This window comes from Pyrgilauda ruficollis, unplaced genomic scaffold, assembly GCF_017590135.1.
Source record: "Pyrgilauda ruficollis isolate IOZ18807 unplaced genomic scaffold, ASM1759013v1 scaffold24, whole genome shotgun sequence".
NCBI classification, from domain to species: Eukaryota; Metazoa; Chordata; class Aves; order Passeriformes; family Passeridae; genus Pyrgilauda; species Pyrgilauda ruficollis.
This window is the reverse complement of record NW_024523648.1, coordinates 18627855-18642918: the sequence shown is the minus strand read 5'-3', so window position 1 is coordinate 18642918 and position 15064 is coordinate 18627855. Positions and strand designations below refer to the sequence as shown.

General features: G+C 37.4%; 1 protein-coding gene across 1 annotated transcript in view; it reads left to right on the top strand.

Annotated features, from left to right (window-relative positions):
- Positions 1 to 324: 324 nt before the first annotated feature.
- The window catches only part of FMN2 (formin 2), a 152665-nt gene continuing 137925 nt past the window's right edge, over positions 325 to 15064 (top strand). The window contains exon 1 of the mRNA XM_041469982.1: positions 325 to 2307. Within this exon, the coding sequence (XP_041325916.1) occupies positions 366 to 2307 (1942 nt within the window). The 5' untranslated portion in view covers positions 325 to 365. The remainder of the gene's footprint in view (positions 2308 to 15064) is intronic.

The window sequence follows — 15064 nt, the reverse complement described above, 5'->3', positions numbered from 1 at the left end:
AAGTGCACCTCTTTAAAACTGTGGAAATAACTTTCTGTTTATTATCTTTATTTTAACTACTTTAAAATGAGAATGACTCTTCTTTTAAAATTCTGTATTGTTTTGGTGGCCTTTAAAAAGCAAGCATATAAATCACCAGAGGTACTGTGTAATCTGTCAAAGCAGCATATGCTTAAGCACCTTATAAACTATTAAATAATCATAATATTTCTCTTTCCAAGTTTGTTAGTTTATTTGTTTGAGCAGTTGCAGAGGAGTTGCAGAGCGATTAAGGTACCTTGCTTTAACTTTTTTTCTCTCTTTTTTCCCTTCAGGAGCTTGAAGTACTGAAATCATAAATGATTTGCTGACAAGCTGAGCTTGCAATGCAGGCAATAAAAACGGTGGAAAAAGAAGTGACTTTTATAAAGGAAACACTTTTCACCGAATCCTTCCTAAAGCAACAAGAGTGCAGCAGAACCCCGGCGAGGAGGCAGCTCCAAGAGCAGCAGCCATTGGAAGGAGCTGTCTGCAGCTCTCAGTGCTGTACTGAGCATGTCCCAGCGGAGCCCAGTGCAAGCAGCACATTATGCAAAAAGGCAGCTCCAGCAGATGGGAGAGAGGCACAGCGAGCGTTTGCTTCACTTGCATCACCGCCGCCTGCAAACAAACCTGGATCGCTAGAGGGGATCTCGCCAGCAGGCCAAAGGAATGAAATCCGGGAGGATGGCTTGATTGCCAAAGGTGTTGCACTGCAAAAAATCATGGGGAATCAAGATGGGAAGCTAAAGAAAAATACAGGTGATGTGCAAGAAGGAGGGGAAGATGCCTCTGGGCCCAAGGATACGGACGGCACAAAGAAGGTATCGGGAGGCAGAAGGGGACTGGGGAAGCATGCAAAAGGAAGCGAATCGGGTAAGAAGAAGGGTAAGTCAGACTCCAGGCCCTCTGTGTTTTCAAATCTGAGGATCAGAAAAAATCTGTCCAAGGCTAAAGATGGGAATAGCAGCTCACGGGAGGATGTTTTGGAAAGCCAGGCCTTGCAGCCTGGGGAGCTGGACAGTACTCATTCAATTGTAACCAAAACTCCCGATATAAGCATCTCTGCAGATGAAGGGGGTCTCTCAGACACAGATGTCGAACATTTTGAAATCAGAAATGAAACTGTTCCAGCTGCTGCAGAGACACAGGATGGACAAAGGACCAGCTCTGGCTCTGATACGGATATATACAGTTTCCATTCAGCCGCAGAACAAGAAGATTTGCTCTCTGATATCCAGCAAGCTATTAGACTGCAGCAGCAGCAGCAGCAGGGGGCAATTAACATTGGAACTGAGGACGCTGTCACCAAAACAATGGGCCGACACATGGCTAATTCTCAAGCAACCCCCTTAGATTTTGAACGTTTTTTTTCAGTAACTACCACTGACAAAGAGAGGAGCCCAGACACTGAGGGGGCTTTTCCAGCGGTATCGGAAATTGTGGAAAGCGTTCCCGTCTCCTGTGCAGCTGAACGTGAACCAAAAGAGGCGGTAAATGGCACAGACTCTCCTGGTAACAGCTTATTTGAAACACAGGAACGTCAGCTACTGATTGAGGAGCAGCCCCTTGCTGGAGTGGATGCTGTAGCCAGTGAACTACAAGATGGTTTGAACAGAGCTGCAGGAGAAAATGGGTCTCAGACACACAGCTCCACAGAACCTTTTCCATCTCCAGTGGCAGATGCTGAGGCTAAAATTGCTGAAGTGCAGGCTGTTGATTTTCAGGGCTCAGTAACAGAGAGTGGTATTTCAGATGCAGGCCGTGATCATGCTGCTGAGACTCAGGAAGGGAAACACACTCTGTCAGCCAGTCAAGAGGAGCTGCGTAATGGTTCATCCACGGAAATGAAAAATGGCAGTTTGTCCTCTGAAGGAACAGCGGACAGTCCGATGCTTGGTTCCCGGTGTTTTAAGCCCTATCTAATTAATCCTTGTTACATCAAAACCACAACTAGGCAACTGAGTTCTCCCAACCATTCACCTTCTCCCTCCCCATCCCAGAGCCCGCTTTTCACAAGGAGGCAGGACTCCTTCCACAAGAAGGAAAAAGTCTCAATCAGGAAGAAGAGGTCTGCTAGTCTGGCAGGTTTATTCAGTCGTTCTGCAGACTGGACAGAAGAGGTGTCTAATCACAAAAGCGAGATATCGGAGAAGGTGAGCTCTGCAGACTATTTGGAGCACAAGGGGTTTAGAGAGAAATTTCAAGCGGAAAGAGTGCCTTTGACTCATTCAAGAAAGTCCTCAGGGGTCCAGGCTTCTACAGAGACATTTCCCAATGTCTTTTCAGGTGAGTGATATACACAATCAAGAGTTTTGGGCTTGTTTCTTTTTTCCCACAATAACTTTGAAAATATTTTTAAAATACTTTAATTCCTCACATCCAGTACCTTGGCCTTAGAATCCAAGGCCTGATCTTACAAACACAGTCACATTTCATCAGTCTGGCAGTACTGCCAGTAAAGGAAGTGCATAACTCTCTGAAGTTTTTCTTTCTACTTGTCTCCTTTGTCTACATCCTGTAGGAAAAGACTGAATGCCTTAAATTATTCTTGTTGAAAAATGCTAAAAGCTGCACTGTTGTAGGCAGATCAGCTCTCTGCATAAATAGATCTTTCAAATGCAAAGCTTTCCGTAACCAGGATCCTGTTTGGGGTTTTCTTGTGCTAGGTGCTGTTCTCATGTACTATAAACACATGAGAGCTGCACCTGGTGTTAGACTGAGACAATGATGAGGATTTGCTCAGTACAAAAAGGAAAAAGTCATGCTAAGCACAGATGGACAGCACTTCAGAAAAGAACCAATTTCCTCTTCAGAAGGGGAAAGGAGGTGAAGAAAAAAACTCCATGTATTGAAGGGCAGCAAAAACAGGGGAGGAGAAGGGAAACTGGGGGTTATACAATTTGGTAGCTGTGACAGGCTGCTGCTCAGGCTACATATGGTGACTCATTCAGTAAACCTTTTCCTTGCCTGTTAGGCAGCTTGCATCCTATCCCAAGGACATGGGAATAGAATAGAAAATTCACAAATAAAGTAGTGTGAGTAGATGGTTATGTTTTCCTTCACTCAGAGGGTTTTTTTTTTTTCCCTTTCTCTTCCCCTCACCTGAAGTTTCTTTCTAAAGGTAATATAATCATAATTAGGAACACTTCTGCCATATAGGAGGTATATATACAGAGAAAACTCAGCAGCATATTCCATATGTTTTTTCACTTGAGGAACCTGTAGAACTAAGAGAACATACCCTGCTATTAAATAAAATCAGATTTTTTTTAATGAAATCAGTTCTAGATGCATGAGCACTAATCATACATGTGCACAAGGTCCTTGTGAAAAATGGAGTGAGTTTTTTTTTTATGGTTTTATGAAAAGCAAACAAAAAAGTACAGTTTAGGAAGTAAATAACTAAAATTGTTTTCCAGATTCAAATCACAATGCTTTCATTCTTTAGTAGCCTTGAACTAAAATCCCCAATTTCAGTGTAGAAAATTAGAATTAAAAATTTTTAACACAGGAAAACCAGCCCCTCTGAGACTAGCCCGCTGTGAAGTGAGCTGAATCTTTTTTTAAAATTTGTTTTAAATCACTTTCACCTGTTTATTAGACTTAATTTTGGACATGCTACCTAAACTTTTCCAGTTTGAGGTGCTCACTACTTTAATAGCATATAAAGAGCACACTGAGGTTTTTTTTTTAGCTATCAACATTTGACAGCTTACAAACAACTCAGAAAATTTTTAATTGCTATGTCTGTAATTGGACTTTATGGTGGTGCTATGATGGAAATAAGTTGTGTATGGCAAACTTCAAGAACATGGAACTCCTTTTAACATACCTGTTTCCTGGGAAATAGACTTTTTCACATTTCCTCACAAGATGTTGATTTACTTAAAAATAATTTTTGTTTTGGTTTGGTTTTTTTTTCCCACCAATGCTTTAGACTGTTATTGTGAAGGGACCAGCATCCAATGCAACAGTAGTTCTATCTCTTATGGAAATTACAGTGACCCTCATTTGCATCTACATACCAGCTGTCTTTACAAGCAGAGGACAATTATATCTTTCAGTTCATGCAGAAAAGCTTCAAGTGAGGGAACTGGAAATGACTCATCTCGGTTTGGCCATTCATAGTTTTAAAAAATGTATTTACAAGCTAAAATTCATTGAGAATTTAAAAATAACAGCTAGTGTACATTAAGAAAAGGGAAATTAAACTTCACATTACTATTTCCATAAACTATTGCTATTGCTGTAAGAGCAGAAAAGCCTCTTTAAATAAACCATTCTGCACAACAATAATTACAGAAATAATAATTTCTTTGTAATTTTATACTACTTGTGAAAAATCTTGTATTTTACTTTCATGCATGAGATACATTGATCTGGGAATTAGCATCAGGCTTTTAGAAATATTTTTTATAGTGAGATATTTCTAGCCTAAAAAAAAAAAAAAAAACAAAAACAAAGCAAAGACAGTCCAAAACAGCTTCTTGCCTACAGCACGAAATCCCATTTTGCTGTGCAGCGTTGCTCTGCATTCCTAACTGGAATCAAGTAAAATATTCCACAGCACTTTATCATCGATTTCAATGACAGCAGGTTCTGTGCAGATGATTGGCCTACTTTTGCACCATGTTGTGGTTTGGCTGTGTGCCATTTGGTTTTCATAGAGAGCCATATGAACTCTTTAAGACTCCTTTAATGTCAAATGTAGATGGAAGTCAAGTACTTGAATGGCAGAGACTTTGCATATTTTAATTTTGCTTTATATAAGAAGAAAAGTACAGTATTTTGAATTCTATGCATTTTTTAGGTAAATGGCATGGACAAGTTTAAGGGCATTTTGTAATTCAGGCATTGGATCTATTTCATATTTTATGTGGACAGCTGTATTTGAATTTGTAGTGACAGTAATTGCAAGTTCTAGATTACTCAATGCACAGTGGAGCCATGGTTTTTATATGGTGGTCCCAGGAGAACAAGAGCTCAACAAGAGCTGTTTCTCTCCCTTTGGTATGTGGCAGTGAATAATTTGCACTAAAGTGGAGTATCTGGGTGGGAAAATGAAACTGATGTTTCCTAACATTAACATACCTGAAATGAAAGAGCCAATGGACAGATTTAGTAAAAAGGATTTCATTCTTGCATTAATTTGAGGTGCAGTGATTGTAGAGGAGCTAATAAGGGTGTCTTTTACATAAATGGAATGAGTCCCATCAGCTGCCCCAGATGGTAATTAAACTTGACCCAGACAAACCTATGCCCTTCCTAATCACTGTTGGCTGGTTGTAACACACTTGCTGCATGAATCTCTTTCAAACAGATAATTTATCTTTAAATTTTTCTTCAGAGACTTATATGTTTTTTCTGCTCTGTCTGTAAAGAGGAGACAAACAAAAGCCCTAGTTACCACAAAACAAAACCTGAAGCCAGTGCTGTGCTTGTGTACTCATGTCTGCTGATTTCTTCCATTTTATTTCACTTTTGTACTGTGCCTATGCTGTCTTCCCACTTGCAATTGCAGTGCAGTGTCTGCAGGCATGTACATAGGTTTAGTATAGATAAGTATGTGAAAACTTGAAAAAGTTGGATGAAAGTTTGTCTCTGAGATATAAAGTAGATCTTTTTAAATGCTTTCTTTAAGGCTTAAAAAAAAAAAAAAGCCTTCTCTGATTCATGTGATGCTGCACACAATATGGATTTGTATCTGTTGTCATCCTGAGTGGACTGTTTTTCATGCAGCTGTTATTTAAGATTACTTATGGTTTGCTGTTTCACTGCTGATGTTTGCTAGCAGTAATACAGATGGCTCTTTTATCAGACGGGGTGTAGCCTCCTCTAACTAAGGGAGCTGCCCAGCAGCATCCCTCCATGTGGTATGTGATCACACGCTACACTGGGTGCTGCTAGCAAGCATCTGAAGGCAAAGATCCTCCTCTTTTTGCCTAATACACACAAAACTTGGGGCAGGGGGAAGACTCCCATACTGCACTTCAACTGTACTGAAATGTGTGTGAAAGTGGGCTGCAATATGTTGTTGAAAGACTGCTGAGTACTGATAAGTTACTTTAATGTTTATGTGCCAGCACTGCAATATGGGATTTGGAGCAACATGAGTAATTCCACTGGAATTCAGTGCTGCCACAGGCTTGTTTTGATGGGATCTCATGATTAATACTTTGATCTTTATCTAGAACTTCATTGGGAGTAGCAGGTTTTGGTCATGAGATTGGGTGGCTCTATCTATTGGGAGCCGCATTCCGAGCAGCATCACATTCTGAGGTATGACTGGCAGCCCAACATGTCTGGAGTAGCACTGTGTGATCTTGGTTGTCTGATGGTCTTTTTTGGGGTGCAAAGGCGTAAAGAAATATGGACAATTATAGCTAAAGTGTGTGCATCTCTACTTGATTCTGAGACACCGTACCACTACAATATCTGTCACACAAGGCACCTGTCTGGAACTGACCATTCAAGGATGTTGTGTGTTTCAGTGACTTCATTTCTGTGAAATGAGCAGTGGATTATTCCAGTGGGAATAATTATATGGAGGTTAAGTTTGATTATATTTCTTGGGTCTCATTGTGCTTTATTATTTTTTAAATATGCGTGTATTTTTAATAGCTTGGGGCATGATTGGTTTTTTTTTTTTTTTTTTAAAAAAAAAAAAAAAAACAATCCCCCAAAAAAAAAAAAAAAAACCAAAAAACTGTGTGTAGGACTTATTTGCAGAACAAAAAAAAAAAAAAAGACCCCAAAACAAACTATTTCTTTTTGTTCACAGGGGAAAAAAAAGGCTTTTTTTCCCTTGTGCTGTTCTGAGGAAAAAAACCCCTTGGATTTCAAAAGCAGCTCTAGGGATATTTTAAGCTGACTGTATATGAAGGATTAAGTTTTAATGTGAATAATGGTGATAAAACACTACCAAAATACTAATTACCCAAGATATTTTGCTTGTTTAGTGTTTTAGTCAAGCTCAGGATACGGCCAAGTGTATTCTTTATGAACTATCTCTGCCAAAATTTCAGCTTACATAAGGAGTAGCAGTGATGAACCATATACGTGTAGGTGTGGGTGACTGCAGCTCTGGTTATTCTTAGGTGCATTTAAAAACATCACTCTGTAGCACTTAGCTGGACTGCAAGTTTCCAGAAACTTACATTTATGCAGGCAGTTGATCTTTTTTGGGAATGGGGAGAGTTGGTACAAAGGTAACAGGGCAAAAGCAAAAAGAAGCTGTGACAGGAAGGTGATGGACAGATGTTAGGACTTTACATTGTGTCACTTCATTCCTGCCTCTTGATATGGTAATAGAAGGCCAGTTGCATTTCATTAAATGCTTTAGAAAAGACAGCAAAGTGGGTTCAGGAGCTACTATTTTCTCCAAGCAACAGCAGCATCCTGTATTTCTATACTGCTGTTAATGTAAAGAAAATTAGGGACAACAAGGTGGGCTTTTTTACCTTGAGTGAAAAAAGGACTGTTCCTCCTTTTATTTCCATGTTGCTGCTGTCCAGAATTTTTTCTTCACACTGATGGAAATAGCTAGGCTTTCTCACCAGGAAGTGAGTTATGTTTTCTGATGCTAAACTTTGTTTTATTCTCAGACAAATACTGACCATGAGTTCTTTCATCTGTAGTTGCACAGCAGTAGAAGTTAGCAGTTTTACAGCCATAAGAAGCAGTGGTTATGAGATTGTGTGTGTAAACATCACAAGTTCTAAAAGTAAACCCTAATACGTATAAAGCTAAATGTAAACACATAAATATAGAAGAAGTAGATAAATATTGACAATTTCATCTTTTTGATGTCTTGACATATATAGCTAAGTAGTGGCAGGAAAGCCAAGTCACAAATGAGATTTATTAAGACATTCTTATTTGTCAGTGTAAGTATGAATTTTTTGGTGTCAGCATCAATATAAAAGTTATCAGCAGTGCCAGAGCTCTGAATCTGGTGTGAATTTGAATCAGGTGAGAACATAGATAACTTTACTGTGGAACTAATTACAGAAGGTTCATTCTAGAGTTCATTTGATGAGAAGATCTGTCTCAGATGTCCCTTGAAGATGCAGAGATAGGATAGGTGTTTCTTTTTCCCTGGTACATACTTTCTTCTTCCTTTCACTGATACGGAAAAAAATCACTGTAAAAAAGAAATCTATGCTGTAGTATCACAATAACTGTCTACATTAACACATCTTAAAAGTCATGGAAGAAAAGGGAGTTTTCATTAAAAAAAAAATTGTCTTCATAAAAGAGGTTGTGTATCCGAGTGATGTTTTGTCATTCAAAGAGTCAAGAAATAATTTGTGAGAAATTGTTGAGGGAAATATTTGATTACATCAGTGAAAGAACATAAAGGCCTAGCTATAGCAAGGGAGTTGTGTTTCTAGGTTTGCTTCAAATGAAGTCTAGAATAATATGTCTGCACAAATACATAGATGCACATCTAATTTTTTGGTTTTGTGGAATGTAGTTCTAACTTTCTGCTTTTGCCCTTTCTTTGTCTAACTGTCGTTTGTTTATGGATACAAAGAAAAGCTTTTGTGCTTCTTGATAAATATTAAAAAGCAGTTATTAAAATTGGAGATTAGCAGGCCTTGGGAACACAGGTCATGGAGGGGAAAGAAAGCTAGGCATGCCTGGGAGCTCATGAGTAGGTTGAAGGAAATGTGTTATTTGTGTCCTACTTTAAAGACCGCCAAGTTTGGTTGGGTTCAGTTGTGTCTTGAGACTTTTGGCTGCTCAAGCGCACAAGCTTGAGCTTGAAAATTTACTTCTAAGGTAGAGACAGGCCAGACTGTATTGAATGTGGAATAAAATGTCAAACCATTGGGAATAAAGTTTTACAAAATTGGGTTGTAAGGAATAGTGTGTGTCAGGTTGGACTGACAAAAGATGCTGTTAGTAATAGATGCCCAAAAAGGCATCAGAAGAGCTTCTTACTTTAAAAGAGCTAGACAGAAAGCATTGTGGCTTTCCAGCAGTCTGTGAGAACCTGGCACAGACTACTACCTTCACATCACATATCACCACAGAAACTAAAAGGGTAAGGAGACAATTAAATACTTGCTGAGAGGAAGCTAAATACCTGGAAAACACAATATGAAATTTGCCAAAGATGCATATGGTGCCTAAAAGATTTGGTAGACAGACACATATAGGTTCTCCTTCATAATAAATTGGTATAATTAGGGAAGCTTTATAAATGTACCTCTGTAAGCTGCAATGATACTGCTTTAGAGCCTGAACAGAAATCATGTGGAGGGAGACGTCATTTAACGTTGGGGTGGGGGGGACATGTTGTTGATAATTTTAGAAATACATTTTGTACTCTGTGCCACTGCTATATCGTAATTGAGGAATTGTCTGGTATTTAACAATCATTTTAAAAACTTCAGCTTCTGAAAGTTACTATATGAAAACTTCTGAAAAAGGTGGTCTTGCTTTTTTCTATACATGTTACATATATATGTTACTAAATTACATGCATAAATGACATATAGCAAAAGGTAGGGATAAAAGAATAGTTTAATATTCTGTCTCAGCTTATCCTGTTATACATATGTCATATGTAAAAAAATTCACTGTGGGGGAAAGGTGTAAAATCTTAGTCACCATGGAAGCAAAATTTCAAAGAGCTTATGTTCAAGTTAGGGAGACAGAGTGCTTCATAGACTTGCTAATCTGGAAGAATGCTGAAAGCACTGTGACAGTCTATCACAAATATTTTAATATATTTTGAAGCTCTGGTGATGGCAAAGCTATGATACCTTCTTTTTATAAAAAGTAAGATATTGTTGTTGCAAATAATCAAGCCAATTTTATCTTGTTTTTGACTGCAGCAGCAGCAAGTCTTTGGAACAAGTCTTGAAGGAGGAAATGATAAGATATAATTAACTGTTGAGTATATGACAAAAGGGTAAAGAAAAACAACAAAATGCAGCATGGTTTTAGCAAAGATCAATAAGACTGCATTGATAATATTTTATTTACAGCTGCTTTCTAGACAACACAAGAGTTGTAAGAAGGTGTTAATTTGCATTTCCATACATGGTAATGCTGCAAATCACTTATCCAAAGAAGAGAAGTCCTGGTGGTTTTAGGTAAGGGACTCTGTCATGTTACTTCACTGCCACCAGAGGAACTGTGGCATTTTGGCCTGCTCTCCCTTAGTGCTGTGATTGATGGGCTAAGTCAGGCTGTGGAAAGTTTATTACATAATTAACACAAGAGTAAACCTGTGTCCTGACCTTTGTCCTGACCATAGCACTTGTGGGATTTGATATTTTCATTACCAAGCAAAATTTTCTTTCTACTTGTCTTTCTATATTGTGACACAAATTTCAAAATTAGGAACTGACCTTAGGATTTCATTCATCAGGATGAAGGTCTGCATTAATTCGATTTTCACATGCTTTCTAGCACAATTTGTAGAAATATGGCGTCTGTTTAAGTAATTTTATAACAGATCACTGGGTTATATGCTGAAATTGTTGGTGTTGTCATGTCTCATAGTCAGCAAAAGTGAACAGGCGGTTTTAAAGTACAGCTGCTTGGTTCAGTCAAGGAGAACTATAGATCAAGTAGAAGATGCAGGTTTTTTTGAAAACTGCAACCTCCTTTCTAGGGTGAATTTTTACTTCCTTAATTCCTCTCTTTTTCACCTTTAATTTTGGAGAATATTTTTTTCAATATTTGTCAGACCTCCGCTTTTTCCATCAGAGCATTTCTGGAAGAATTTCAGGCCCATTTTGCTGAGGTGCTATTTAGCCCTGCATGCACCTGGGAGCAGTGGCAGGATTCTCTTCCAGTGGCAGCTAATGCCATTGCTTCCAAAAGGAAGCATGCACACTTGTTCCTTCGCTCTCTTTGGGATGCCTCAAGCACTTGAAGCTATTAGCATTATATGATGCCCTTTCTTTTTCTGTGTAATATGTTGCTCATTCTTAGCTGAGTTGAAATCTCAGTTTATACACTTATTAAAGCTGTCTTGCGCAACCCGGAATCTGTTTAAATTTTTAGTGATAAATGTAAGGCTAAAATAAAGGAAAAAAAATACTTGCTTGAGTTGCACAGGGGTTGGTGTACTCTGGCCCTATCCTTAGAGCTAATGAAGAGTTACATGGAAAGTTTTTAATATTAAACAAAGATACTATGAGAGCTAGGACATTGTAAAAGGAGCAAGATTGAGACGCCAAGAAATTCAGACAACTTGGCAAAAGTAAAGCATAGTGTTTACTGTGACAATCAAGTACAGGATTGAGAAAATTAAAATTAATAATTGATAGTTTTATTCTAGTTGTTTGAATAGTCTATGAATCTATTCAATCAATACATTATTATCTATAATTTAATAAATATATATTTCTGACTTTGAAACTGTGTGTAGGCAGCCATAGAAAACTGTGGGAATGAGGGAGACAATGTTGATATATGTCTTTTTCTTAATTCTCAGGCTTAGACAGGCTTTCTACTTTGACTTCTGAATTTAAGATGATGTGTGGGTTTAGTTCACGTCATCCATATGAACATAGCCAGAAAATCTGGAGGCAGAACATCAGAGAAGGAAGGACAATCTTCTTTGGTATTTCCACGTATCTCTAACTTTATTAATGTTCTAAATACTAAAATATAAGATATAGATATGAGAAATAATATTTTATGTATAATATGAAAATATACAGTATAAATATATAAAGATATCAATATATAACATCTGTGGGGTTTTTCCCCCCTTAGAAACATAGGCTTTTATACAATCAGTGAAAGCAGAGATCAACTATTACATGGATAATAAGAACAAAAGGAAATATATTTGCCAGTATTATAGCAATGTGTGCCCTAAGCTTAGATCAATTTTGTTATATTTAAGGTTTGTGTTGCCTAGAAATTATAGATTTAAAACCTATTTTATTTTGTGTTTATTTAAAGCAGAAGGCTTTTTTATTCTTTTTGTTATGAAACAATATTGTGTGGAGGCCTGTTGCTTACTAGGTTTTCCATGTTTTATGTAACCAAGCTGTCAGAAATATGTCACATGATTTTAGGAAAGTATCTGTCAATAAAAATTCAATCCCTTAAAAAAATTTAAAAAGAAAAAAAAAAAACCCAGAAAACAAACCAGCTAAAGCAACCTCACAGGACAAAAAAATCTAGAACACTTTACCAATCTAAATCAGAAGAGGATTAGAAATTCTGCAGTGAAAAAGAACAATAAATGAAGTTTCTAATCCTGGAATTTTGGGGGTAATCTCCCAGATCAGTTTTCAGGCAAACAACAGACAAAATTAAATTGCTTCTTTTATACTGCAAATATATATTTAATATGCACTTATGCAGTACTTGGACTTATCATTTGAAGAAAAGTTGGTTAGAATAACAATTTCGGTTTTTATTCTGCACATTCCCAGGTTTCATGTGCATCTTGAAAACCTCTTTTTTCTCAGCAGTCATGTGTTGCATATTATATTTAGGCTGAGTGGTACAGGTTAGCCGTAAAACTGGAAATTTGAAAAGATGGTGAAATGAAATAAAAACATTAAATAACTTTAATATTTTGTATCATTGAGGTAATAATTTTATATGTAAAAATTTAGTGTGCTTGAAATATTTCAGACCTGGTAAAGTACACTGAACAGCAAAAAGGTGAAAACTGAGTGTGATTGGTTTACCCTGAAAAATTATTCATTAAGCTTTTGCTGTATAGTTTGAGCGAATACGATGAATGGGTGAATATATACTGAAAATTATTTAAGAAATTACATGTAGTTGCAATTGCCATCTCAACTAAAAATATTAACATTGCAGTATTTTTGTCTCTCTGACATGTTTGTCCTCTTCTGGCGTTCTGGAGCATGTCTGGTGCTGCACTGTCGATGCTTTGCCAGATGACAGAGACCTGAGTTAGCTGCCACCTTACTGGCAGCATACATAGAAAAGGAGATAGAAAAAGAACTGGAATGAAGGAATGATGTAGACTAATATGGAACTGCAGATAGCTGCAGTACAGCATTTCCTAAGTTTTGAATGCAACTCCTTTTTTTCCCCTCCTATTTTCTCTCTGTCTTTTAGTTTGGGGTTTTTTGTTTGTTGTTATTCTTTGTTTATAAAACTATTTTCATAACTGAAATGCTTTCTAAATGAGAAACCATAAGAAGACCACAATTGTCTTTTCACATTTTGCAAGACTAAAAGAAAATATTGTAAATGGAAATTCACCATTTTGTCTAGTTCTTCTTCATTTTCTTTTATTTCCTGTACTGTTTCCCAAAAATAGAGCAAGGCCTATGGCACATTTGGCTTCAAAGCTTATGAAATCACTTTGCTATGTGAGCATTTCTGATCTTACTAAAATGGACAAAAGGAGGAGTAAACTGGGTAAAAGGAAGCAAGGAGATCTCAGCTTTTGAAGATGCAAGAAGTGTGTGCATAAGCCATGTTAGCTCTTGAGGTCACTGAATAGGCTGTTCAGAACTGCTGCTATACTGAAGCCATTCACTTTGCATTAGGAAAAATAAAAACAGAAAGTCTGTCTCCAGTGTGTGTGTAGGTTAAGATGTACTGATGCAACTGCTGTGTTAATGGTGAAAGTGTGGTGTAGTGCTCTGGTTTTTGGAGAGAAGATCACTGAGACTGGCAGAAGGGGGAGCCTTTGCAGTATAACTCATTTTGATCATTAGTCTCAACTGGTGCTCACGACAGCCGTGCTCCTGGGCTTTTGCAAATCCAGTGTAAAGAGGATAGAAGAACATCTTTAAAGATAAGTGCAAGGTTATAACAGCAAGATCCTCAGGGAAGCATTATTGCAAGCTCTGCTGCCGCACAGTGCCTCAGTGTGTATGTTTTCAGTATGACTGCGAGTACAACTACTGCAGTTTTCTTCCTATTTTCACTTCCATTCATGTCTCTTTGTCTCCTTGATAATCAGGCAAATTGAAAGCTAATATTTTTATGATATTGCTGCCTCTTAGATTTTGTTGCTCACCTTGTAGCTCTTTGAAAGGCTTGTCTTCTGAGCATATCAAATATCTGTAAGGTGAATTCATTGAGTCAGGATTTGCTTGTATTTCTCTGTGGACAATACTGAACATTCTTTTACCCACATTTTTTATACAGGGAGACAGTATGAATGGAAACCATACTGGAACATGTGAATTTTCTTTCTGTAGTGAATAGATTACATATTCTACAGAGATGGCTTTCATGAACAGTGGTGTTCAATTCTTGATCACAGGGATTGAATGAGCACCTGTTGTGTCATAGTGGAGGAGACAAGATCAATAGTGCTTCATCTTCATGGGAATGGGACAAAGAGGCAGGTCATAGAGAGGTGGAGAACAAGGAACTTGGAAGCTGAGCCAGAAGATTCTGGCTGAGTCACAGTAGCAAAATTATAACAAAATATACACAGAAGGTCAGAATACCTGATACTTAAACTCATGTTCTCATTCTTTTAGTTGATTAATTGTGTAATCCTTTGCAATAGAAGAAAAACTAGTCTTTTTATCCTTCACTGGGGTTTAATAAGTTATTCTAAGCTTCTAAAAATATCTTCTCAGTTTATAGTCATCTTACTTGCTGAAGATTTTTGGCAGGGTCCTCAGAATACTTATTTGATCTAAAGCTGAAGTTCTTGTCTAATTCTAAATTTAGTATGCTTCCCACGCCTTGCCAAAATAATTAGGGGAAAGGTAAGAATTGAGTTCAAGAACTGCATGACCTGGCATTTCTAGGAAGAGATGTTTTAAATGTGATCATTTAACCTCTTAGGAGATAAAAGAGATCTCAGAGATCTTGGTTTTAATTTTAACTGTTTTTGTGGCAGGTAAAGGCAGTCAAGAGAAATTTTTTGCCATTCCATTTAAACTCATAGCAGAAGGCAGCCGATCATCTAATAATTCTATAATTATTCATAATTTAATTATTCCAGATTATTTGCAAACATCTTCACCTCCAGAAATTATTACCTCATGTAATTACCTCATGAATGGTTAAGGTGTCTGAGGCCAAAAGCTATTGCTGCTGCCTTTTATTTATAAAT